This window comes from Crotalus tigris, unplaced genomic scaffold, assembly GCF_016545835.1.
Source record: "Crotalus tigris isolate CLP2741 ecotype Arizona unplaced genomic scaffold, ASM1654583v1 scf7180000023606.2106662, whole genome shotgun sequence".
Taxonomy (NCBI): Eukaryota; Metazoa; Chordata; class Lepidosauria; order Squamata; family Viperidae; genus Crotalus; species Crotalus tigris.
The window spans coordinates 1,255,979-1,283,439 of NW_024100074.1; the positions used below are offsets into that span (position 1 = coordinate 1,255,979).

At 40.6% G+C, this 27,461-nt stretch overlaps 1 protein-coding gene across 12 annotated transcripts in view; it reads left to right on the top strand.

Moving 5' to 3' along the window:
• The window catches only part of JADE3 (jade family PHD finger 3), a 166,947-nt gene that overhangs the window by 99,343 nt on the left and 40,143 nt on the right, over positions 1-27,461 (top strand). For all 12 annotated transcript variants that reach the window (XR_005553740.1, XR_005553741.1, XR_005553739.1 and 9 more), the window contains 2 exons: positions 17,510-17,677; positions 17,944-18,126. Coding sequence is in view for 9 of the 12 variants with exons in the window: in XM_039319636.1 (XP_039175570.1) it covers positions 17,510-17,677; positions 17,944-18,126 (351 nt within the window). In the remaining 3 variants the exon portion in view is untranslated. The remainder of the gene's footprint in view (positions 1-17,509; positions 17,678-17,943; positions 18,127-27,461) is intronic.

Sequence of the window (27,461 nt, forward strand, 5' to 3'; positions counted from 1 at the left end):
TTCTGGGTGTGATTCAAGGTGCTGGTTGCTACCTATAAAGCCCTACATGGCATCTGGCCTGGTTTCTTGAAGGAGTACTTGTCTTCCATAGTATCTGCCTGACTGATTCAATCTGTGAGGGTTAGCGTGGTCCAGGTTTCTCTGGTTAAACAATGCAATCTGCTAAGATCCCACAAGCATATCTTCTCTGTAGCAATACTCTGGAATTAGATTACCCCACATCTGAATGACTCCCACACTATTGGATGTTTCCAAAGAGCCTGAAAACCTGGCTCTTTGTCCAGGCAAAGTGTAATTTAAGCCCCTTTTCTTCTTTTCCTTTGTTCTCATCTGGATCTGTTATTTCTGCCATTTTTGTTCCTTTTTATTTTGTGCTGTTTTCATGTTTTTAAATGTTTTTTATAATTTGTAAACCACTCAGAATCTTTGCAAGTCATATAAATAATATGCAATATATAAATAATAATAATAATAATATAGGTAGTCCTCGACTTAACAATTCATTTAGTAACCATTCAAAGTTATAATGGCACTGAAAAAAGTGACTTATGACCATTTTTCACATTTAACAATGGTTGCAGCATCCCTGTGGCCATGTGATCAAACTTCAGATGCTTGGCAACTGGTTCACACGACCATTGCAGCATCCGGGGGGGGGGGGGGTAATGACCTTCTGACAAGCAAAGTCTATGGGGAAGCCAGATTCACTTAACAAGCAGATTACTAACTTATCAAACTGCAGTGATTCACTTAACAACTAGGGCAGGAAATGTCATAAAAGGGGGCAAAACTCACTTAACAAATTCTCACTTAGCAACAGAAAATTTGGGCTCAGTTGTGGTCATAAGATGAGGACTACCTGTAATAATGTACTGCTCTTCTAAATTGGACAGAAAGAGCAGGCAATATAATTCTAACATAGAAATATTACCACCAAAAGCTTGTACTTTCCTGCAGCCTTTCAAAGATGCAATACTAGGGAACAGAGGCTTGGTGATTAAGTGCAACACACAACAAATCCAGTACAGTAGGAAGTGGACTTTCAGATCACTTGATTCCAACCCCTGCTTGGACTCAGAAGCATTAGAACTTCATATTATTCTAATTTAAACAAAGTATCTGAAATAGGTTCTGTTAATATTTGCTATGCAACCCAAGGAACTGAATTGGTTTTTAAAATTTATTCATAGATATGCACATAATTGGGACATCAAGAATTCAGCTACATACAATAATCTTTATTCTCAAGCAGCAACAATTGTGCTTTGAGTTGCCAAAAATTAATTTGTTTTTGACTAGTCATAGTTACATTAAAAACATTGGCTCTCTGCACTGCACTATGTGGCTATCATAGGTTTGCTTTGCAGGACAATACTAATTGGACTGTATTTTCTCCCAAGGGATCCTTGGAAAATAGGATTACAATTATATAAAATATTTGCTTCTTTCCCCCCCACACACACTTTTTTCCAGCTTTTGTTCTCTATATACTTTCTGAGAACTAACATTATGGTGCTACAGAGATCTTTCTCAGATGTTCTCTTTTTGTAATATTAGTATACCAGAATTGTAATAGGTACAACAGAAAGCCACAGTTTTAATGTAGTAGTACAGAAGCTCAGTACTGTGGTAACCAGTAAATAACTGGTTACAAATAATTGGAGATACTCATCTGGAAAACAATAATTTGGGAAAGATGATCTAGATTGATAATAACCTTGATACGTGGTAGATGGTGGAAGAAATGCTTGCTCTTTCTACTTTGTACCTTTACTGGTGTCTGTCAACTGGGAAAAGAGCTGTGCTAATATTCAGGTTTCCTTTCTGCAAGGTTGACTAGCAGCTGCATCAGGCGGTTTTACTAAGGCGATAAACATTAACAGGGATGTGAGAAGGAGCAGACCATGAAATAGATTCCTCATCACTCTTTGTTAGAAAAGATCTGTCAGTTAAATATTGTGTCCTGCAAGGTGAACTGGAGGAAAGGAGAAAAATGCATCAGAAGTAGGCATTTATACCATAATCATCTTTTGGAGCACTCCTATAGAGATAGTTTTATTTTAAAAAACTTATAGGTACGGTGCATGAAATATGAAATATTGGTGATGACGTATCTATATATCTCTGTCCCAGATGAAGTAAATGTTGGAGTCTTCACGATGCCTGAAGGTTATAGGGGTTTGGATGGGGAATAACAGATTTCAACTGAACCCCGATAAGACAGAGTGGCTGTGGGTGGGCCCCTCTATACCCAGGAGTTTATCATCTTTGGTCTTGAATGGGGTGGCATTGCTCTAGACAGACTAGATATGTAACTTGAGGGTCTTCTTAGAGTCATGGCTCCTGCTCAAAGAACATGTAGTAGCTATGGCCAGGAGGCCCTTTGCCCAATTCCGTGTTGTATGCCAATTATGTCCTTGCCTGACTGGGAGTCTACATCTGGTCTCTCATGCCCTGATCATCTTCTGATTGGATTATTGCAACACATTCTACACGAGGCTACCCCTTAAAAGTATCTGGAACCTTCAGCTAGTACAGAACGTGGCTGCATGAGTCATATTGGGTGTCCAAATAAGGAAACATATAACACCCTTGCTCTGTGAACTGCACTGGATACCTATTTGCTTCCAAGTCCAATTCAAGGTGTTGGCCATCACCTATACAGTTACCTACAAAACCGGCTTTGCCCAATCCCATCAGCCAATCTAAGTAATGAGGCATGGAAGGTATGCTACAGACCCCATCAATCAAAGAATTTCGACCGGCGGGGGTCTAGAAAGAGAGCCTTCTATGCCACTGCTTTGTAGAATATCTTGCTCCCAGAGGTGTGGAAAGCTCCCAATGACTTGGCCTTCCACAAAGGGTCAAAACATTGCTGCAGCCTTGTGTGGGAATACAGAGGACCATGCAATCATGGGGCTGGCTAGTCCCTTGAGAGTCCCCCTGCCTATAATAATCTAACACTACATGGCCATCTTAGTATTATGCCCCCTTTTTGATGTTTGTCATTATTCTTTTAATTTTGAATTTTTTAATCCTAATTTAATTTTTAAGTTCTAATGCTATTTTTACATGTTGTTTTATTTATTGGTATATTATATTGTACACTGTCCAGAGCCTCTCTTTGAGGGAGATGGGTAATTTAAAAATATGAAATATAAATTAATAATAGTCTGTTAATGGAAACAAAAGAAAAATATTTGTAATTTGTTCTGTTTTTCTGGTGGCTTCCTGCATTAAATTAGAAGTTTTCTTCTAGCTCAGTGGCCCCCAATCTTTTGGACACCAGGGACCGGTTCCATGGAGAGAGGGTTTTCCGCAGACTGGAGGGAGCATGGTTTCGCATGTTGCCAGCATCCCATGGATGGGGCTTCGCTTGTTTGAGCAGCCCAGCTTCTAGCCCATTGCTGGTCCATAGACCAGGGGTTGGGGATCCCTGTTTTAGTTAACTCAACTGTACACATACAGTACACATTATGTTTGTGGATAACAGTGGTGTAATTAAATTACTGGGCCATTTGATAAAAATCTGCTCTTTCTGCTAGATCAGACCATTCTCTTTCTGATCATTTGCTTTACCTAAGTAAGCTTCATGCTAAGGGGAAAAAATACATAATATTAGAATAAAGAAATTGGAAATTGTGTTACAGCTCAATGGTGCATAAAGTAGCTGTTGGAGGTGAGGGTTATGTTTTAAAATAAATAACACAAGCAATGCTGGTATCTGGTTTTTAGTTTAGTAACATAGAGTTTTGCACCCTTGAATGATTTCTGACTAATTTTCTGGAAGTATGTGCAGTACAGTCATTGTTTTCAAATTCTAATCATGGAAGGGTTGTATCCTGCAGAGATAAGAACATGTGGCTCTATATTTACTACTGTATTACAACTCTCAAGATATTTTCTCATTGGCCATTTGGCAAAAGTTACTGGAAATGGAAAGTTTAAAGCCAGTAGTAGACTTAGCAGACCTCAATATTTCCAAAATATCACAGGAGTGGAAAATCTGTACATTCATCCTGTATCAAGAAAGATTAAATGTCAGACTTCTTAGCAGCCACTATCAACTACCTGATTATTTTGCAGGCCATCTCTTGAAGCAGTTGGGAATTTGCTGCCTGCTTTCCTGTAACAGAAGAACTTTCAGATGCCCCAACCTCATGTTACTTTAAGTCCATTCCAAGCTACAGATAACCCAAATAGTTTTAATGACATGCACAGTAAAAAGATTGCTAATTTTTAAATCATCCTAATCCTAAGCATCTCACACTCCTCCATGTAACATGCCTTAGTCTCAAATTCCAGTCTTATAAATCCAAAATGTCAGTCATTTCAAGCAAGGACAATAAGCAAAGTGCCAGGTAAGCTTCCAATCCCGACTAGTGCATGCAGTAACATAACAGCACATGTATGCCACATTAATTCCCAATGCTTAACTCAAGAACTTCAGCTTTTAAACATGGTACTGGCTTTTCTTACATAATTATTATGTTTCAAAAAGTATTGGGAATGCTGCAGGTTAAGAAAGTTTGGCCTATTCATAGGAAGCTTCCTCCACCTCCAAGAAAAAAAAAAAGATTTTGGCTAACTTAGCTTCAGTTTTCCTCTTGATCTAGAAATCAGCTAAGTAACTTGGTTTACACATTTTCCTAAACTGTAATGTAATTGGTTTAAATGGTATGGTTTTAAATCATTGCTTATAGTTTTATTATGCAAACCCAACAATTGAGTGTATTAAATCACAATTGAAGGAACCATTACTTAGCATAATAGATTAATCTGGTCAGACAATAGAAGCAAATTGCTGGAATAGTTCACTTAAGGGATATATTTGGTTTCAGCTCAGTGCAGGTATTTAAACTTGGTCAATACACAAATGTAATTTAAGCAAGCAAATTTACTGAAATATGTAAATCCAGTCATACAATCTCAGTTTAATCTGCTCAGTATTATAATTATTGCAAAGCTGCTTTAAAAATTGCAGGATGGTTACCAAATAAAAGATAAATAAGTAGCTTACAGATGTTGTTTACCAGCCTGAGAATTATCAATCACAGCCAAGAGTAGTATGGACACATTTATGCATTTCAAACTACAACTTGATGAGCCAAGATTTTGCTCTAAATGTCAAAAGAGTTTACAGCCCTTCAGTTTAAACTTGCTCCTGCTTTCTTGGGTTCTCGATCCTTCCTCGCCCAAATATAATATATAATTATATTATATAGTATAATATAATTAAAAGGGGAAACTAATTAAGATAATTAAAGAGTATATTTAAGAAGAGGAAAGTAATTTTGTTGCCAAACCGGTATTTTTAATCATGTGCTAGCCTATCAGTTATAAGTAGCTTGGAGACTGATGGGCGACAGGATTAGCGTCCCATTCTCACGTTGCTTCAAATTTGCTTACTCCCCAAAATTGAACAGGGAGGCTCTTCATATTTCGCACGTCGCTAGTGAAAGGAAGGATAGGGGCAGAGATTGCAAACAGCGGGTTCTACCTTCTTCACAGTTTGATGCACTTAGTAGAGTCACTTCTTCCTCGGTGTAAGAATAAGTTCCAAAGTTGAAATCGCGGCGTTAGAAATTGATATTTTTCCCGGGCATCGTTGCAACAAGAATAACTCAACAAAGCCTACAGAGAAGGAGAGCCGGTCGGGCCTTTTCCAGTTGCTGTCCCCGGAGATTATCAATAGCTTCGTCACCGCTGCAGCCCCATCGCGGGTAAGTCACGGAAGGCCCGGACAGCACGGAACCAAGGCGGCACCCACTCCTTGCGCTTCCTCGTAGGCCATCTGTGACGTCGGCCGGGGGAAGAGCAGGCCTTCCCACTTTCCGAGATCCTGGGAAGGAAGGGGCTTCAAGGCTTTCTTTTCACGTATAAATTTAGCCTGGAGATTGATTGGGGATAGGACGAGCGTCCCATCCTCAGTGTTACTTCAAATTCTCTTTCTCCCCAAAATTGAACTGAGACGATATTCGAATGTATTTGTCGCTAGTGAAAAGAGGGACAGGGATTTGTGTGGCTTCCCACTCATGGAGAATGAAAATTTCAGTTTAAAGAAGGCAGCATTTTGCTCCCATCCCTTCGGGAAAGTGCTGTTTTTGCAGCGCGAAGAGATTTTTTTTCTATAGCGCTCTCGTTGCCTGTGCAATCGGCAAGCATCAACACGAGCATTCACCTCAGTGCAGAGAAATAACTAAATTTATAACACTTCCTAATTCCATGGAGGGGCTAAACTTAAAGGGTAGACTTAATCCAATGTACATATTTATTTGTAACTAGCTGTTCCCGGCCACGTGTTGCTGTGGCTCAGTCTGGTTAAATGGAAAAGAAAGAAAAGAGAAAGCGCACGTTTGTAATATGTTTAATTTCACAATGCTTGTGGGTATACAATATTTTTTGTTGTTCCATTGTCTGTGCAGATATAGAGATTGTCTGCAATCGTAGCGTGTGTTGCTTTGACATCCAACAGATGGCGCTGTTTTTCAAAAAAGCATGTTTTACCTGTCACAGGTGTGATATCTATATAATATAGGTATATAAAAACACGTGCGTATTCGAATGCAGCGTTGTGTCAAAATTTCAAAGCAATCGGTGAAGAACTTTCAGAGAGATTTTGAACAAACGAACATTTACATTTTTATTTATATAGAAGATATTTGGGCTCCACGTTCTTAATGCAACTGGAGCGGATTGTCTGGCTACCATAGCTGGGCAAGAAAAGCCTCGTGTTTTAAAAGTACCTCTTTGCTACTACTGATGTTCGGACTTCAGCGCAATAGGATAGCCTGAATCAATGGATTTAATTTTTAGTAGCCATGGAAAACAATCCTGGTTTTTATAAGAACGCTCATATATCCTAAATTTCCTATCTGGTACAGTTCTCAAGTAGAATATACCAAATACATTAAAACAATACCAGGGTAGTCCTGTGCCTGTGTACTTTGTTGGGATTTCCTGTCTCCATATTTTTTTCTTCCTGTTTTTTAGACTCTGGTGCAGTTTTATTTTTAGGAGTGGTTTGCTGTTGGCTCCTTCCTAGGACACATAGAAAGTGACTGGCCCAAGGTCACCCAGCTGACTTTGTGTTTAATACAGTACTAGAAATCATGGTCTCCTGCTTTTTAGCATGGTGCCTTAATCACTACACCAGAATGACTCTCATTATCCTGATTCAAGCAAAGAAATTGCTGGTGGATATTACTTGATATAGGCAGAATAACTCCATGGAAGGGATCCTCAAGTCAATAACTTACAATTACTGTAGAGATTCTTTTGGAATATAGGTTGTAATCTGGACCCATCACATAGGTAAAAGGAAAATAGCTTCTTCCATACTAACGGTGCTACTAATCCTTGTAGCTGGAATTCATAGAGACCTTGCTGACTGGCACGTAACCGAGATATGCCATAATAAAACAGAAGTCTCTCCCAGTGGCCAATCCCAACACAGATATGACCAGGTGACATAAACTGCATTACCCAGAAGGCTATCCCTTAAGGGAACAGTTCTTAATTCCCAAGCTAGCTATATACTCTGACCAGATAGCTATATACTCTGACCAGCACACTCCCCACCTGGAATTATAAAATTTCTACTATTAACTAAAATAAGCAAAGGCATAGCATCAAAACAATACAATTATGAGGTAGACACAAAGCATGCATAACTTGTGGTTCAATCTTCAAGTTCGGTCTTCCTCAGCAGCAGTACCAAGTCGGTGATTGGTCTGGTGTAAAGCCTTTTAATGAGAGTCTGTGAGTCATGACATGACTCATGTGGCTTCATGGTCTGGACTTCAACTTGATGAACTAGTCCATCAGAGCTGGGTAGAACTTGGTGTACAAGCCCTATGGGCTACGAGTTCTGATGTGCGTCCTTGTCTCTCAACAAGACAAGATCTTCTTCTAGGTTAGGCTCTTTGGTCTTCCGTTTGCGGTGATCCTGTTGGGTAGACAAGTATTCTTGTTTCCAGCAGTTCCAGAAGGTGTTGGCGAGCAATTGAACTTGTCTCCATTGTTGTTTATATACGTCTTTGGGAACAAAGTTTCCCAATGGTGCTGGCCAGTTGCCTGTCTTCTGGGTTAGCAAGGTGGTCGGGGTGAGAATAGTTGGATTTTCAGGATCTGAGGAAACTGGAACCAAAGATCGAGTGTTGATGATGGCTGCCACTTCTGCCATGAGGGTGGTGAGAATCTCATGCATCAGCATGGGTGTCTTTGTCAACATGGAATTCAGGATTTTGTGGGCTATGTCAATCATGCATTTCCATGCTCCTCCCATGTGGGATGCATGGGGAGGATTGAATGTCCATACACAGTTTTTGGCTTTTAGGTATTTGTCAATTGCTGAATCAAGGCAAATGCCTTTGTCAATCTGTAATTCCTTGCAGGCTCCTACAAAGTTAGTCCTGCGGTCAGATCTAAATGCCTTAATTGGGCCTCTATAGGTTTGTACCTTCTTAGAGTGTTGATGTAGCAGGAGGTGTCCATGGATTCGATGACTTCGAGGTGAACAGCTCGAATGCTAAGACATGTGAATAGGATGGCCCAACGTTTGCTGTTGACTTGACCACCTCTGGTCTGATGAGCAGTCAGGGACCAAGGGCCAAAGATGTCTATGCCTACATTGGTGAATGGCGGTCCAGGACTAAGGTGCTTGGTGGCAGGTCAGACACCAACGTGCTGTGTCGTGCCCCGTTGTTGGGACAATGCAGGCACCTGTACAAGACAGTAGTGATGCACTTTTTGGCTCCCATGATCCAAAATCCAGCAGCTCTGATGGCATCTTCTGTGAAGTGCCGGCCTTGATGGTGGACAGTTTCGTAGTAGTATTGGACCAGCAGGTGCGTTGCATGTTGACGAGCAGGAAGGATGATAGGGTGCTTGATGTTTGGGGCTATTTTAGGCTTGTTTGGACGCTCCCCCCACTCGAAGTAAGTTATGACTATCAAGAAACGGGTTCAACTTCAGCAGTGAACTAGACCCCGGGATGAGCTTCTTAGCTTTTAGACACTCAAATACCACCGGGTATGCATCTTGTTGCACACTTCGTAGAATCCCTCTCTCAGCTTGGAGATAGCTGTCTGAGAAGCTTATCTTATGATGCAGAAAACGAACAATCACTGCTACGCCCAGAAGTCTCCATCTGGAGAAGCATTTGAAGCAAGCCGGCCCTAGGGGTTGGTTAAAGGGCAGTTTCTCTGTCTCCTTGACTATTGTCGACGAACAGATAGTCTGGACAGTCATTTTCTTGTCCTGTCTGAGCAATTTGCTGGGTGCCTGAGATTGAACGTCGGCATCTTGATCTGGGTCTAGAAGCGCATAGTGTTCTGGTTTCTGTCTGGACGAGTCAAGAATTCAGGACCCTTTAGCCAGATTGATACTGCCAACTGTGATGCAGGAATGGACCATGTGGCCTGGTCTGCTGGATTTTGATCTGTTGGCACATGTCGCCACTGCTCAGGATGTGAAGACCTTCTGATCCTTTCCAGTCTATTGCTTACATAGACATAGAAGCGCCTGCTTTGGTTGTGAATGTAGCCCAACACCACCTTGCTGTCTGTGTAGAAGGTGATGGATTGCAGCTCAAGGTCTATCATTTTTGTTATCAGATCTGCAAGTTCTATGGCCAACACGGCACCGCAGAGTTCCAACCTTGGTACGGTATGACCTTGTTGTGGTGCTAGTTTTGCCTTTCCCATGATGAAACCGACATAAATGTGGCTCTTCCCAGTGTAGACTCTGATGTATCCTACAGCTGCTATTGCCTTCGTTGAAGCATCTGAGAACACATGCAACTCTTTCTTTGTTGCGGCAGCGGGTGAAATGGGAATTACGTGCGCTGTACGTGGATGCTTTGGAGACAACTTAGGAATCTACGCCACATCTCCCAGTCTTGCTTCTGTTCTGGCGGAAGCGGCTCGTCCCAGTCTGTGGTGCTTTGGGAGAGTGCGTGCAGAAGGAGCCTCTTTTGGACTCTTACAGGTGCAGCAAACCCTAGAGGGTCGAACAGGCTATTTACTGTTGACAAAACTCCTCTTCTTGTGAAGATGATGTTCTGTGCCAGAGCTCTAAAGGTGAAGACGTCCTTCTTCAAGTCCCAACACAGACCGAGACTGCATTGGATAAGAAGGGCATCTGTGCCAAAATTGAGGTTCTGTAGACCCTTAGCATGGTCTTCAGGATTGAAGGCTTCCAACACTTCTTCACTGCTGGATGCAATTTTGTGCAGCCTAAGGTTGGCTGCCACATCTGGCGTGTTCTTTTTAATAGATCTATGGCTTCTGCTGGAGTTGGTACAGATTTTAGGCCATCATCAACATAGAAATCCCGTTCTATGAAGTATCTGGTGTCTGCACCGTATTTGGCTTTGCCTACACGAGTGGTGTGTTGCAGGCCATAGTTAGCAATTGAAGGGGAAGAACCATTCCCAAAGACGTGCACTCACATTCTGTATTCTGTTACTTGCTGGCTGTGCTTTTCATCGCTGAACCACAGGAAGCACAGGTAATTGTGATGATCTTCCCTGACGTAGAATGAATAAAACATCTGCTGGATATCAGCCATGACTGCTACAATTTCCTTTCTGAAGCGGATGAGCACACTGAGCAGACTATTGGTGAGATCAGGCTGTGTGAGAAGGACTTCTTTTAAAGAGATGCCCTGGAACTGCGCACTGGCATCGAAAACTACTTGTATCTGACCTGGCTTTTGTGGGTGGTTCACTCCAAAGAATGGTAGATACCAGCATTCTTCATCTTTCCTCAGGGGTGGGGCAGGCTTGGCGTGTCTGCTCTGGATCATCTTATCCATGAACTCCACTAGATGAGCTTTCACCTCAGGCTTCCTGTTCAGGATTCTCCTCAGACTGTTGAGGCGAGAGAGAGCTTGCTCATGGTTGTTTGGCAGGCGCTGCCTGGGTATGTGAAAGGGTAGTGGGTCTATCCAACTCCCTGTGGAATTCTGTAGAAATTCCTTATCCATGAGCTGCAGAAATTCTTTGTCCTCTATCGACAAGGCCATGTCCTTGTCATCTTTGCTGGTCTGGAACACTGTCGCTCCTAAAACAGGTTTGGTTGTCGAAAGCGTGAAGTTTTCTTGGCATGGTTTCAGGTGGGATGCTCTCCCATTACTAAGAATGGAAGTCGCTGAGACGTTTGCTTGGGTTGGAGCTTGCAGCCGATTGACACAAACTGTTCCTGTGATGACCCATCCAAGTTCTGTCTTAAGGACAATTGGGGTGCCTGATGGGCCTCTGACTGTTCCCTGACAAATAAAGGCATCAGGGGCATCTACTCCCAACATAAGTAGAATTTCAGCTTCAGGATCTAGGGCAGGGAAGTGATCTGCCATGTGCGCCAGGTGATGTATGGTGCTTGCTACCTCTGGTGTTGGAATTTGGCTGCGATCATGTGGTAAGGCATCCCATTCTAGCAATGGCAGCAGTAGGAACTTTGAATTCCCATCTAACGACTCAATGCAGAATCCAGTGACTTTCCTCCCCACCGTGCTCTGGGGCACAGCACACTTTGATATTGTGAAAGGTGTTTCTTCACTTGGGACATCAAAGAGGTCAAAGAATGCTGATCTAACTAATGAGCGATTGCTTTGTGTATCTGTTAATACATACATCTTCACAGCTTCTTCTGGGCATCCGTCAGGGTAGACTTTAGCCAAACAGATGTGGTGGCATGAACGATGGAATGGTGAGTCATCACATACTGATGTGCAATTGATACTCATGGTCACCTCTGGCTGCACTTTGGAGCTATGCTGAGGCTCCTTGGTCATAGGAATAGACGTTGCTTGTTGTAGCTGCTCAGAGACTGGATGCAGGGCTCCTGTGTGCTTGTCACTCTTGCATAGATGACACTTCACCTTAGTTGTAGCAGAACTTGTACTTCCTGATCAAAGCTTTCCTTTCATCCAAGGACTTCTTTCCAAATTCTGTGCAGTCGTTCAGAGAATGTGAGGATTTATGGAACAGGCAGATCAGGTATTTCTGTATTTTCAGAGGTTTAGGTTGAGTTTTCTTTTACAGCTGCTAGTTTGAATTCTTCGTGGGCAAGGTAGTGACCTTTGTTTTATGCATGGATACAAGGGTTTTTCCCTTTGCTGTTTGGAATGGACCCTTGGTTGCGCAAGAGTTCTGACTGGTCCTTTTGGCAGCTGGAAATCATTTTTCTCTGATGCTGAAGAGTTGAGGGTTATTGCACAATCTCATTTGGTGGGCAACAAATTTTACAAGAACAGCAAAGGGGGGGGGTCTTTGCCTCTGTTCCTTGCCTGGTAAGCATCAGATAACTTGATCCATTTTTCACTTAACTGCTGTGGTAGTTTTTGAATGATAGGCTTTTGCGTCCTGAACTGGTCAAGACAGACAAGTCCCGGCAAGGTGGAATCTTTTTGTGCCGTCTGCAGCTATGTAAGGAGGGCAGAGAATTTCCACAGCTTGCGAGGTTCACTGATACTGATGTCAGGAAATTCATTGATACAATCCAAGAATGAGGACTCTGTCAATGTAGATGCGCCATATTGCTGATCGAGAATATCCCTCCCTTGCTCAAGGGCGGTGTCTGGGATGAGTAGATATCCTTCACTACGTCTGTAGATTCTGGTCCCAGCCATGCTATCATATGCCCGTGCTCTTTGGCTGGCTGCAACCCTTTGTCATGAATGGTATTCTTGAAGATATGCTTCCATAATAAATTCTCCTTCCCTGGCTTGTCAGAGAATTTCTGCACACCCCTGGATGCCAAATCCAACCTTCTTCTTCAGGATGTTGGAGGATATATTAGTGCTGTATAGAGGGTGTAGTCAGGCAGATTAATACGGTGTTGGAGTTGTTAGGAACACGATTAGTGGCTTTTCGTTGATCCTCATAGAGGATAGAGCAGGGGCATGTGCTGAAGATGGCTGATAATCCGATTACCCTTTGTTTCTTGGTTCGTTGGGGTAAGCTTTGCAGATCTGAAGGGAAGGTCTCGTGATCCGGATGATGCGATGTTGGCTTTCTGACTGGTTTGCACATCTGATGGTTGAGATTCTCCTTCCTGTCCACTTGGTTTTGGGAGATTTGTGGTCAACCCCATCGCTCCTTCCTGCTCATGTCATAGCACATTCTGGTTGTCCACGTAGGCCTTGATGTGGCTATTTCTTACTATTTCTAGCCCTTCCAAATTGTGCACGGAGGTAGCGCCTTCAACCTCCCCCTGTAAGGCTGTAGCTCTTGCTGTTATCTCTGCTGCCTCCCGCTCACGCTGTAAAAACTCAAGCCTGGTCTGAGCCTTAGTCTCTGCTGCCTCCCGTTCACGCAGTGAAGAGCTTTGGCCATTTCTTCTTTGCACAGTTGTTCTGCTTCTGCCGCGCATAGAGCTGCTTCTGCCACACGTAGAGCTGCTTTGGCCTCCAGTTTGGCCATTTCTTCCTTTTGCAGCTGTTCTGCTTCTGCCGCATGTAGAGCTGCTTTGGCCATTTCTTTCCTTTGCAGTTGCTCTGCTTTCACCACATGTAAAGCTGCTGCAGCTGCCACTACTTTGACTTGTGCTTGTGACACATGAATGGCCAGGTTCTCTGCCCTGGAGACTTGGGACGAACGGCTATGACAAGAAAATGCTTTAGAGTGACAGGAGGCGCATGAGACAGAAGGTTGCTGTGACACGCTGGTACACGTCTGAGACCGTTGTGACTTATGATGAAAGGACGAGGCTTTCTTAGAGGCATGAGAGGAAGCCATATGTGACCGCTGGGATGGTACATGCAAACGATGGGACACTTTGGCATCAGCCTTCTTGCTCAGTGTGTCCTTTGTCTGAAGTTTGGCTTGGAGAGACTCTTTGCTGCTTTGTAGGAGCTTCTCACACTCTCTGTTTATCAGCTTGAAGTGTTGCAGTTCCTCTTTCAATGCTGAATTCCTAGCTGCGACTGGATGTCTATGAGGCGGCGTTCATAGTCTGTCCATTTTAGGAGAAGCCTGTCCATATCCTCTTCCAAAGAACAAATGCGCTTGGGGGAAAGCTTATCTTTGGATGCGTCCCAGAATTTCTGCAGCTTCTCCCAGGATTCCTCATGATGCTGATAGAGGCTATCCCACTTCTCCAGCAGACTTGACCGCTTGGCTTCGGTGGGCTTTCTTTGATACCTCAAGTCATAAGGTATCTGAGACATTTCTGCCTTTTCCCAATTTTGTACATCAGGTTCTGCACACAAATCAAGGTTAGTTGGAAGGACCTGCTCTTCTGGCACATTGGGACTCTCTGCCATGACTAGAGAAGTCCTGGATATTTCAGAAGACTTTAATAGAATTTTCTCTTTGACCACTAGGGTGCGCTGTATACAGATAGCTTGAATGCTGGCCTGTTGTTGCAGATTGGCCACTAGAGGGTACTGCGTCTAGGCCACTAGGCTGCGTTGTATACAGACAGCTTGAATACAGGCCTATTGTTTGCAGATTGGCCACTAGAGGGCGCTGCACCTAGACTACTTTTAGGATAGACTGGCTTTTGCCTGATCCCTTTAATAAGAACTGCAAAGCTTTTGGGCGTCCGCTTCTGGAATTTCTAAATGCTTGCTTTCCTGATATCGAAATTCCAAGTTAGACTGCGGAAGTTTGCACTATAAAAGGGGCTCAGTTTGCTATTTCTTTTCAAGCAATAGTCAAGGGAACAGCTGAATGGCTGTTAATCACATAGGCTGGGATCATTTGTCTCCTCTGTGATTGCAACACAGGAAATTTCTGTAGAAGATATCAGCTTTCACATTCTGATGCTGGCTAGCTTTCTCATGCAAATTGTCCTGTCTCTTAGCAACAAATTGCTTTCTCTTACAAACATGCAGAGTGGCAATTCAAACGAGGGGGGTCGGCTGGCTAGCTGGGTTTGCCAGGCAAGTTCTGAGTGATCTGTTAGTTAGACAAACGCAAATGGTGTTGTTTCTTACTTTGAGCTAAGATGCAATCTTTCTACTTGGAAATGCTGAGCCAGGCAGAGAAGATTCAAATACACATTTATCTCTCCGTTTCTAAGTTGTCTCTATATAAGCAGGCAGAAGAAGCATGCAGGTAGATTTCTAATTTTTTTTACTTTAAGAAGGCAGAATAAGATTGATTCTTTTTTTACTTTAAGTGAAGGAAGAAACATTTATTTCCTTTTACTGTCCTGGTTCAAGCAAAGGAGATTGATGGATATTACTTGATACAGGCAGAATAACTCCATGGAAGGGATTCATGCAAATTACTTTATTCATCAGGCATCCTCAAGTCAATAACTTACAGTTACTGTAGAGATTCTTCTGGAATATAGATTGTAATCTGAACCCATCACATAGGTAAAAGGAAAATAGCTTCTTCCATACTAAGGGAGCTACTAATCCTCATGGCTGGAATTCATAGAGACCTCGCTGACTGGCACGTAACCAGGATATGCCGTAATAAAACAGAAGTCCCTCCCAGTGGCCAATCCCAACACAGATATAATAATAATAATAATAATAATAATAATAATAATAATAATAATAATAATAATATAATGACCGAGGGACTAATTCTGGCTGCACAAGACCAAGCCTTAAGGACAAATGCATACAAAGTCAAAATTGAGAAGACAGCAACAGACAGTAAGTGCCGCCTATGCAAAGAAGCTGAAGAAACAGTGGACCACTTGGTAAGCTGTTGCAAGAAGATTGCACAGACTGATTACAAGCAGCGGCATGACAAAGTAGCAACAATGGTGCATTGGAAGATCTGCAAAAAATATCATTTGCCTGTAAGCAAAAACTGGTGGGATCATAAAATAGAGAAAGTCATAGAAAATGATAAAATTAAACTGCTCTGGGACTTCAGAATTCAAACAGACAAGCACCTGCAACATAACACCCCAGACTTAACAATTGTCGATAAGAAAGACAAAAAAGTCTGGATAGTGGACGTGGCAGTGCCTGGAGATAGCAGAATAGAAGAGAAAGAACTGGAGAAGATAACAAAATACAAAGACCTACAAATAGAAATAGAAAGACTGTGGCAAAAGCAAGCAAGGGTAGTACCAATAGTCATAGGCTCCTTGGGTGCAATCCCAAAACAACTGGAGCACCACTTGAACACCATTGGCATTGACAAATTCGCTATTAGTCAATTGCAAAAGGCGCCTTATTAGGAACTGCTTCCATCCTGCGACGATATCTGTAATACCATCAAACATCCACATCTGCCTATCCCAGGTCCTGGGTAAGGACTCGATAGGTAGACAAAATGCCAAATCCAGTCTGAACATCTGGCTGACTGTGCGATGATCCATAATACATTACCCAGAAGGCCAATCCCTTAAGGGAACAGTTCTTAATTCCTAAGCTAGCTATATACTCTGACCAGCACACTCATGTTTGTATTACATCTAGTCATAATCATATCTTATTGAGTTCTAGGTTCTGTGACTGCATGACTGTCTGAACCATAACCTGATATAGATCAGCATTTCAGGACACACTGAACAACACTGTAATTGGCTAATAGGTCTGTACAGAGGGCCAGAATAAAATGCATATACTGAACACCTTAGCTGCAGTTTCCCTGAGCATCCTTGACTGGCCACAACAGTTGATATAACCCCAGTAAAAGGCACATTTTGGGTTTAGGTCACTGTTTCTCAACCTTGGGAACTTTGAGCGGTGTGGACTTCAACTCCAAAAATCCCCCATGCTGGCTGGGGAATTCTGGGAGTTGAAGTCTTCAAAGCTTAAAGTTCCCAAGGTTGAGATACACTGGTTTAGGTGGTTCCTGTAAGACAGTACATGTGTTCTCCGGTGTACTCAGAATAGTATTTTGCCCTTTGAATCTCTGCAAAATCCTGGCTCAGTGTTTTTTGCCAATATAGCTACTTTCACATATGCTTGGCACAGTAAAGTTTTTATCTGCAATTTTTCTATGCCAAAGTGTTATTGAGAAAGCACATTGAGCTTAATGAAATCATATAGCTAGTAGTATTATACATCAGCAGTACCAATGGCCATTTTTTCAGGTGTAACATCTGCTGCCTCTTTCATGCCTTTGCACAGAACATTTCCACTGGACTAACATCATAGCAATATATAATACTTTCTTTTACTCTCTCTTCTCTTTAGCAAGCAAGCATTTTGAAAAGAATGCTGACCAAAGTTTGAAGTTTGAAGTTTGACCTACTTATTAGTATTTGCAGACACACACATAAACACAAAAAACCCCATATTCAGCAGGAACTTGGCAATGTTTAACTGTGAAGATAATAGCTGCCATTAAAGATTAGCAATACCAGCTGCTTTAAGTTTGGGGAGATTTTGGAAGCCAGGGTAAAGCAGAGGCAACTGATTGGGTAAACCTTTTGAATTGTACTTTAAATCATCAGATTAATGATTGAAATTCTGCTGAACTGAACAACCAAAGCTCTATAATTAGCTTCTATTGAAGTCTATAAAGATATCCAGTTTTGGCTAATTTAAAGTAACATTTGCGTTTATTCCTTGATTGCTTTTGGAGAAACAATGTCATCTGTCAAAGTTGAATGTGTTGTGCCAGTTAACTGCGAGATTGGAGAATCGCCTGTGTGGGAGGAAAAGGACAATTCCCTTCTTTTTGTAGACATAACCAACCAAAAGGTCTATCAGTGGCATTCTCTCACTAAAGAAGTGCAAAGTATTTCTGTGGGTAAGTAAAAAGTTTCATTTTAATAAGTTAAATGTTTTCCTTTATTCTTGAATATTTAATGTTCTAAAGCTTAAGTGATAGAAGCATGTTAATAGTTGAATAACACAAAAAAACAGCACGTTGTCTTGGGTGGAGGATCAGGCTGGCTGTTGTGAAATACTACATGACAACTTTCAAAGGAAAATTAGCAAAATTGTTAGGTATACAGTTATTTTTTGTTACTACCATTTCTTCTTTCCTCCTAATCCCTTTAATGTGGTTTCCAGATGCCCCAGTGAGCACTGTATCACTTCGTAAATCTGGTGGCTACATTATTACACGGGGAACCCAATTTGCAGCTCTGGACTGGAAAAAGAAGTCCGTTACCACCATTACTGAGGTGGAGAAGGATAAACCCAACAACCGATTCAATGATGGGAAAGTGGATCCTGCAGGAAGACTAGTTGCAGGTAACTAGGTCTTAATTCAATCTATAAAAAATATTCATTTTTTTCTCCTCAAGAAATGATATCCTTTGTAAGATGGTAGTTTCTAGTTCCATTCAGTAGACCTTGATCTCTGCTGCTCCTTCCATAGGCAGGGCTGAGTTGCTGAGGAGAAAATGAGATCCTACATTTACACTTCCATACCATTAATCATACATATTATTTGAGGAATGGAATGGGCAAATGATGAAGAATGTACGACAATCTCTAAATCAAATGCTGTGGCTTATGTACTTGTATCACACTATAAGACTCTGTCATATAATGGTAACATTTTTAGGATAATGTCATTGTGGGACATCCTTTTGATGTTACTGTGGTTTGCTGCAAATTTCATTGACCATCACACTGATGATCAGGATATGTATCAGTCCTGCCCCTATTATAGTAACTTGTTGTGGTGTGTGCATATGATCCTATCTGCCTACTGAGTTCCAAGTGCTGGATATGTGTACATTTTTCTTTTGTCCATAAAAATTTATTTTTAACTGGGATAGTTTGTATTTTGATTTTGAACCCAATTGTTTTAATTTTAAAATCTTCCCAGTACATTTTTGCTTAACTTAACCAGGGACTATTTCTATCACCACAGAACATTTCAACAAACAATATTTTTTAAGGTATTAAATTGTTAATTTACAAGGTACTTGCAATTTGTCTCACATGTAATCTACTTCTGCATAACAAACCCATCTTCTCTTCTCCCCACCTTACCCTGGTTTAAATCCTATAGTTTATCCAATTCAATCAATCAAAATATAGATGGAAGGGACCTTGGAGGTCTTCTATTCCAACCATTGGCTCAAGTAGGACACCCTATATCATTTCAGATAGGTGACTGTCCAGTCTTTTCTTAAAAACCTCCAGTGATAAAGCCCTTACAACTTCTGAAGGCAACCGTTTCACTGGTTAATTGTTCTCACTTTTAGGAAGTTTCTCCTTAATTCCAGGTTGCTTCTCTCCTTGATTACTTTCCATTCATTGTTTCTTGTCTTGCCTTCTGGTGTTTTGGAAAATAAGTTGACCACCTCTTCTTTGTGGCAACCCCTCAAATACTAGAATACTGCTATCATGTCACCCCTGGCCAGTGGTGGGATTCAGCCGGTTTGCACCACTTCGGCAGAACCGATAGCTAATTTTTTGTTGCCCAGACCAGAATGGACTTCTGGCATCCATACAGAGAACCAGTTGTTCACATATTTGAATCCCACCACTACCCCTGGTCCTTTTTTTCTCTAGACTGGCCATATCCAATTCCTGCAACTGTTCTTCAGATGTTTTTGTCTCCAGGCCTTTAATCATCTTGGTTGCTTTTCTTTGCACTTTTTCCAAAGTCTCAATAACTTTTTTGTAATGTGGTGACCAAAACTGAATGCAGTATTCCAAGTGTGATCTTACTAAGGCTTAATAAAGTGATACTAAAGTGATACATATGATTTTGATTCTATGCCTCTGTTTATATACTGCTGGTTCATATTTAAGTGATCATCCACTAGGATTCCAAGATCCCTCTCAAAATTACTGTTTTTGAGCCAGATTTCGCTTATTCTGTACTTGTGCCTTTGGTTTTTCCTGCCTAGGTGTAAAGCCTTGCTTTTCTCCACATTAAATTTCATGTTGCTCAAGTCTGTCAAGATCGTTTTGGATCCTGAGCTTGTCTTCTGGGCTTGTGGCTATTCCTGCCAGCTTAGTGTCATCTGCAAATTTGATGAGTTCCCCTTCTATTCCCTCATCTAAGTCATTTATGAAGCTATTGAAGAGTACTGGACCTAAGACAGAACCTTCTGGTACCCCTCTGCTTACTTCCCTCCATGTAGATGTAATACCATTAAGAATGACTCATTGGGTACAGTTTGTCAGCCAGCTACAGATGCATCCGATGGTGTTGTTGTCTATCCCACCTTTTTCTAGCTTACTAAGCAGCAGGTTGTTGTGATGACCCAGGGCCCCAAATGGAGGCAAAGCAGTCGGCTGGTAAGAACACCAGTCCTTTAATCATTGCCAATATTGCCCAAAAGCTCCCACATATGCTGGCAAGACTTCAACCAATACAGCCAGGGAAGTTTACAATATTCTCAAGACAAGACAGATAACAAGAAAACATAAAGAGTCCTTTTAACTTTCAACTTGCCTGCAAACTGTAAACTGCAAACTGCAAACTGCAAGGAGAGACTCAGGAATGCAGTCTGTGGTCGTGAAGCAGGAAACAAACTGGTCCGGAATTCAAAGTGTCCAGGTTAAACACAGACAAGAGCACAATTCACAACTATCTCAAGATACCACGTTTGTTCCCGGCAAATGCCCCACCCCACAGCATCTCCTTAAATCCTAATTCCCAGGTGTGCCTTGCGGAGTGGGGTGGGATGCTCTCCTCCCAAGCAATTGAGCCTGCCTCTGTTGTTCTCTCTTATTCTCTGCTCTCCTTGCTCTAGGATCAGGTGGGGGGGGGGGCTTTACTCCTCGCCTGATCTCTACTTTCCTGTTCCAAACCTGAAGGGCCCTGGTCTGCCTCAGCCTGCTCCTCCCTACAGTCCTCCGAAGTCACAGATACCCCCTCCTGGGCCTCAACAGAGAACTCCATGTCTTCCTCGGAGTCAGGCTCAGGACGGAGGCATGACAGTTGTGGTCTACTTTGTCAAATGCCTTGCTGAAGTTTAAGTATATTATGTCCACAGCATTTTGGTGGTCTACTACAGGGGACCCCAAACCGTGGACCTAGCTAGTGCATGCGCATGTATGTGCTCATATCCCCCACTTGCTCTAACATCATGGCATCATGCCAGTGCTAGTGATGCCGCGAGCATTATACAGGCTCTAGCGTTGCTGTGAGTGCACACTCCTCCCACTTGTGCTAGAACAGTGGCATTGGACAGGCACTATCGTTGCCGTGAGTGCACACTCCCCCGACTTGCACTAGTATCGCAGCATTGCCCGAGTGCTAGCATTGCCTGGGCACTCGTGGCTCCATTTGCATCATGTGCACACTCGTGGGTGATTCGTGCATGCGTGCAGCCCATTCGTGTGCACGCTTGGCCCTGTTCTCGCATGCATAAAGGCACCTTCACCCCGCAGCCACCAACCCAGGATGGTTGGGGACCTTTGATCTACTAATTTAGTTACTTTGTCAAAGAATGAAATAAGAATGATTTGGTGTGATCTGTTTTTAACAAGCCTGGGCTGGCTACCAGTTATAACTTTATTTGTTTCTAGATGTTCACAGATCTGTTTTTTTTGATTATTTTTTCCAGTATCTTCCCAGATATTGATGTTAGGTTGATTGGTCTATAGTTTCCAGGGTCTGTTTATTTCCTTTTTTGAAGATGGGAACCAGCTCTTTTCCAATCCTCTGGTAGTTCCCCAGTGCTCCAAGATTTTTTAAAGATATGATACAATGGTTCTGAAATAACATCTGCCAGCTCCTTCAGAACTCTGGGATGTAATCCATCAAATCCTGGTGATTTTTATTCATCAAGGTCAGACAGGTGTTCGCTTACCATTTTCTTGCTTATTTTATTTTTTATTTCTAGTCTGTCTTTTACAGTTATGTTTTTGGTAGATTGGGCTATAGTGTTTTTTGCGTGAAGACTGGTGCAAAGAATGAGTTAAGCAACTTTGCTTTCTCTCTACTCTTACGCTTTGACATTTTCTCTCTTTAGTGGAATGACTGTTTCCTTGACTGTTTCCTTGTTATTTATATGTTGAAAGAAACCTTTTTTATTATCTTTGACTTTTGTAGCAAGACTTTGTTTATTCTGAGCCTTTGCTTTCCTGACTTCATCTTTGCAGATTCTGGCTATCTGCTGATATTCTGCATTAATTGTGTGTCCTTCTTTCCATTTTTTGTACTTATCCTTTTTGTCTTTCAGTTTATCACCAAGATATTTGTGTAACCATGTTGATTTCTTCTTAGATTTGTTTTTTTTTTCAGTGGTATTGTGTTGGACTAGACTTTTATGATAATATTTTACAGTGTTTCCCATGCTTCTTAAGTTGTTTTCCCTTTTTAGGATTTTTATCCGTGAAATTTTACTTAGGCTTTTTCTAAGTTTGTTAAAATCAGCTGTTTTAAAGTTTAAGGCACTGGCTGGATTATATTCTATTGCTTGAGTTTGCATTATATTAAAGTCCAACATGACATGGTAACTCTCGCCCAAGGTTTTAGTAACATCAATTCCCTCTATCACTTCTTCTCTATTAGTAAGAATTAGGTCCAGTATAGTTTTTCCTCTAGTTCCCTCCTCTACCTTTTGGATGACACAGTTGTCAGCTAAAGTTGGTTAAGAATCTGTTTGATCTCCCACTTGCTGCTGAGTTTGTCTCCCAGTTGATATCAAGGTAGTTAAAGTTTTCCATTACTACTGTGGTATGTTTCCTGTATATATTCATCTATTTCTTCTGCTTGGTTGGGTGGCCTGTAGTATACTCCTATAGCAGTGGTGGCGAACCTATGATACGGGTGCCAGAAGCGGCACTCAGAGCCCTCTCTGTGGGCACGTGCGCCGTCACCCCAGTCCTAGGCCTTCAGCTAGGTTTTATAAAACCTTTTCACTTTAGGCCTCCACTGCCGTGTGCAAAAAAAAAAAAAGGTTCAGTCAATCAGTCAATTTCAACTTCTGGTGGGGAAAAAAAGATCTCTCAAAGTTGGAATTGATTGATTGAACTTTTTAGTCCCACCCAATCTGCCGTTACTACCACAGCCACGCCCACCCAATTGGCCACACCCACTCAATGGGCCACACCCACCCGGCACCCAATGATGGATAAATTGGTTTCGGGTTGCAGTTTGGGCACTCGGTCTCTAAAAGGTTCGCCATCACTGTCCTATAGCAATGTCATTTCCCTCCCTTTTATATTGACCCATATGGATTCTAGGAGGTTTTCATCCTTGGTTTTGTGTATTTCTGTAGAGCTGTAGTGATCTTTTACAGTGTTAGCAGTGTTCCAATATCTCAGGGGCTGCCACAAAGAAGAGGGAGTCAAGCTATTCTTCAAAGTGCCTGAAGGCAGGACAAAAAGCAACGGATGGAAACTAATCAAAGAGGGAAGCAACCTAGAACTAAGGAGAAACTTCCTGACAGTTAGAACAATTAACCAGTGGAATAACCTGCCTCTGGAAGCAGTGAATGCTCCAACACTGGAAGTTTTTAAGAAGAGACTGGACAGCCATTTGCCTGAAATGGTATAAGGTTTCTTGCCTGAGCAGGGGGTTGGACTAGATGACCTCTAAGGTACCTTCCAACTTTATTATCATTATCATTATCATTATTATATAATGCAACTCCACCTCCTCTTTTGTTAGGTCTCTTTCTTTTGAATAGTTTGTATCCTTCCATCAGCACATTCCAGTCATGAACTTCATCCCACCAAGTTTCAGTAATGGCAACTATATCATATCTGCCTTCATGTACTAATACTTCAAGTTCATCCTGTTTGTTCCCTAAATTTTGAGCGTTAGTGTATAAGCAAGTGAGTCCTTTATTGGTCTTGGGTATATTTCTTATATCTCCTACTTTGTAACTGGGTTTTACATCCTTTTCATCACTCTCTATTTCATTATGTTTTTCTTTCTTTATATTTTTCTCTTTACTCCCTTCCTCTTTATTTGATTGGTTATCTAGTGATTTTTGCTTGGAATTAGGTTCTGTAGGTGATGAAGATTGCCCCCTCCCCCCTCAATTTTAGTTTAAAGCCCTTTTAATAAAATGAGCCAGTCATTTTTCAAATATATTCTTTCCAGTTCTTGTGAGGTACAGTCCATCCCTTGCCAGTAGTGCTTCATGTAGGTAATACAGACCATAGTCTAGGAAGCCAAAGTTCTGTTGACAGCAGTTTTTAAACCAGTGGTTCATTTCTAAAATCCTTTGCCCCCTCATTGAATATTGGCCTTTTGTTGGAAGTAAAGATGAAAACACCACTTGTGCTCTTAATTCTTTAATTTTCTTCCCTAACTGTTCATAATCTCTTGTTATAGTTTTCAGATCCATTGTTGTATCATTGGTCCCCATGTGTAGGAGAAGAAAGGGGTAGTAATCCATAGGGTTAATTATTTAGTAAGGTGCTCAGTTATATCTTTGATTTTTGCTTCAATGAGACAATATACCTCCCTAGATTGACTGCCTGGTCTGCAGACTATAGTTTCTATTCCCCTAAGAACTGAATCTCTTATCACCAATATTCGTCTTTTTTTCTTAGGGAAGTCTGGAATACTTTTCTTCCTGTTGCAAGAATGCTGGGTTGTGCCTCTTTTTTAAGAAACAATTGATGAATGCTCTTTTCTGTATATTTTCTTCCAGGGGGAAGCTATGAAAGCAATTGTTCAGTTCCAGAGGGGCTTCATTGGAGTGCACTAGGGTAGATAATAGGGGGTTTGCTTTTGGTTGTTTTTTTTTTTTTTCTAAAAGTGACATGTTTCTATCGGTCTTGCTCTTTAGGTACATATGTAGGCTCATTTTTATGGAAGCTATTTGTTCCCTATTGTGTTCAGTTTAGGAGTTATCAGTTTTCTTTTTTATGTTCATATATGGGGTCATTTTTTAAGAAGCTGTTTGCTCTCTATTGTGTTTTATTTTGGTATAGTCTTCTTGTTTAGTTTTGGATTTCTTGCTTTGTTCATTGAGTTTCAGAGTGGCTGAAATTGCCTCTGAACCCTTTACTTTTTCTTCTAGTAATTCAAATAGATTACATTTGATACGTACATAGTTTGGGTCTTCTGTGGGCATAAGCTGAAACATACTGCACACTTTGCAGGTCAGTCTCTATCTCCATGACTTTTTTTCTTTGTTTGTTTGCTAAAAAAATAAAACTTTCTAAAAATGAAATATTTTACTTTTTGCAAAGTGTCAGTTTACAATACAGATAGTCCTCAAGGTACGAACCTAATAGAGCCTACCCATTAGGATTGTAAGTCAATTTTATTTTTTCCCATGTTAATAATAATGCATTTCTAATATAGTGGTTTTGAAAATATCTATGAATTTTATTTTTCCCATAACATAAGAAAGCATGCCAGCCGAGTTGTAAGTCATGTCCCTCCAAATACAACAACCTTTTATTTCTAAGAATTATCCATTCTTTTACCCATGTTAGTATTGATGCTTGATAACATAAAACTCACTCTGGCAAGCCAAAGCCTCCATTGCCCTTAGTTTCTTGTAACATTTTCAGTTTAATTCTAGCTTTCTTTCCTTGCCAAATAAAATTTAAAATTAGAGAATTTAAGTCTTCAAAGAATTTTTTCTCCAGTTTTATAGGTATCGTTTGAAATAGAAACAATATTTTTGGTAATATGTTCATTTTCACTGTGGCAATTGTTCCTAACATTGACAGTTGCAAGTTTTTCCATTTTTCCAAGTCAAGTTTTATTTGATTCAGTAGTTTTATATAGTTATCTTCCTTTATCGTTGAACATCTTGCTGTCAGGTATATTCCCAAATATTTAACTTTTTTTACTATTTGTAATTCTATCTTTTCTGACACTTTTTTTTTATCTGTAAGATTTTTAACTATCACTTTAGTTTTTTTCTCTGTTTTAGTTTTAGTTTTTTTATCTTCAGTCCTGCTATCTCTCCACACTGTTCTATCTTTTCCAATAATTTAGGAATGATCTCTAAAGGTTCCACTAGGATGAATACCAAGTCATCTGCAAATGCTTACAATTTATAAGTTTCACCTTTTATTTCTATTCCTTTAATTTCTGAGTCTTATCTAATATTTCTATTTAGAACTTCCAAAGTTAAAATAAGTAACAGTGATGGACATCCTTGTCTTGTGTCTTTTCTTATATTGAAATTCTCGGTATAATCTACATTTACAATCACTTTTGCTGTTTGTTTGTGATATATTGTTGTAATCATATTTATAAAATTTTGTCCAAAGCCCATTATTTTTAGTTGTTGAGTCATAAATTGTCAGGAAACATTATCAAATGCCTTTTAAGCATCTAGAAATACTAATGCCAATTGTTTCCCTGGATGCATTTTATAATATTCCAATATGTCCATTATAACTCTTAAATTATTTTTTATTTGTCTCTTTGGTAGAAATCCATTTTGATCTGGATGTATAAATTCAATTAGAAATCTTTTCAGTCTCTCTGTTATTATTGAAGTAAAGATTTTATAGTCCACATTTATTAATGATATTGGTCTGTAATTTTTTATCTGTGTCAGGTCTGAGTCCTCTTTTGGTATCAAAGTAATATTTGCTTCTGTCCATGTGTTTGGGAATTTAGCCTCCAATAAAAGTTCTGTGGGAAGTCTGTCCCCCAGAGAAGGAAATATTAAAAGAGCAGAAAAATATATTTCCTCTAAGGATCTTAAAGAGGCAGAAAAGCATGCCTAGTTTTTCTTAATAGCCCCAAGTCTCCCTCCCCCAAGCAGAAACCAGCTCTGTAGTAATGCAGATGTAAGCCATTCAGGAAGGTTGGAGGCCCCCAGACAGGAGCTTAGGAAGACAAAGACACCTAAAATCTACATACCCCACCCAAACTCTAAGACAGGACATAATAGGATTAACCCACAGATGCCAGAGGGGCACACTCAGTCTCAGGTCAAAATACATGACACAGGAAATACAAAGTCTCAAACAGGAACAGGAAATAACCTCAAGAGCCCCAGAGGGTATAAAAACCCACTCCCTACATGTGCTCACTCTCTTTTATTCCAGAGCTATCTTTCTGTCTGGCTCTCCTCTTCAATAAACTGTAACCTTCTTTCTAAAGTAATCACCATGTTGTTTATTCCCAGCTTGGACTGAACCACGATGAAGACTTTTCTTTCAACAATTCATTACACACATCTTTCAATGGTATACTTAATATATCTTGTAGATGTTTGTACAACTCTGCCGGGAACCCATCTGGTCCCAGTGCTTTTTCATTTTTTTTTCTCTTCTTATAGCCTCTGTCAGTTCCATAATTGTTATTTTCTCATTTAACATAGTTTTAAAGTTTTCTGAAATTTTTGGTAAATTATTTTTTTTCCATATATTGAATCATTTTCTCCCATGAAATTTCTTCTATATTACATAGTTTCTCATAATATTCTTTAATTATCTTTTTATTACTTCATTTTTAAATTATAAACAGCCTTTTTCATCTACTAAGCTATTTATCAAATTTTTTCTCCTTCTGTTTTTTAAGTTTGTGAGCTAATCATCTTCCTGGTTTATTTGCATTTTCAAAAAGATTTTGTTTTGCTCTTTTAATTTGCTATGCCAGTTTTTCTGATTCTATTAAATTTAATTTATGTTTTATTATTTCCATTTGTCTTTTCAGTATTTTCTTTTGTGGATTTATTTGT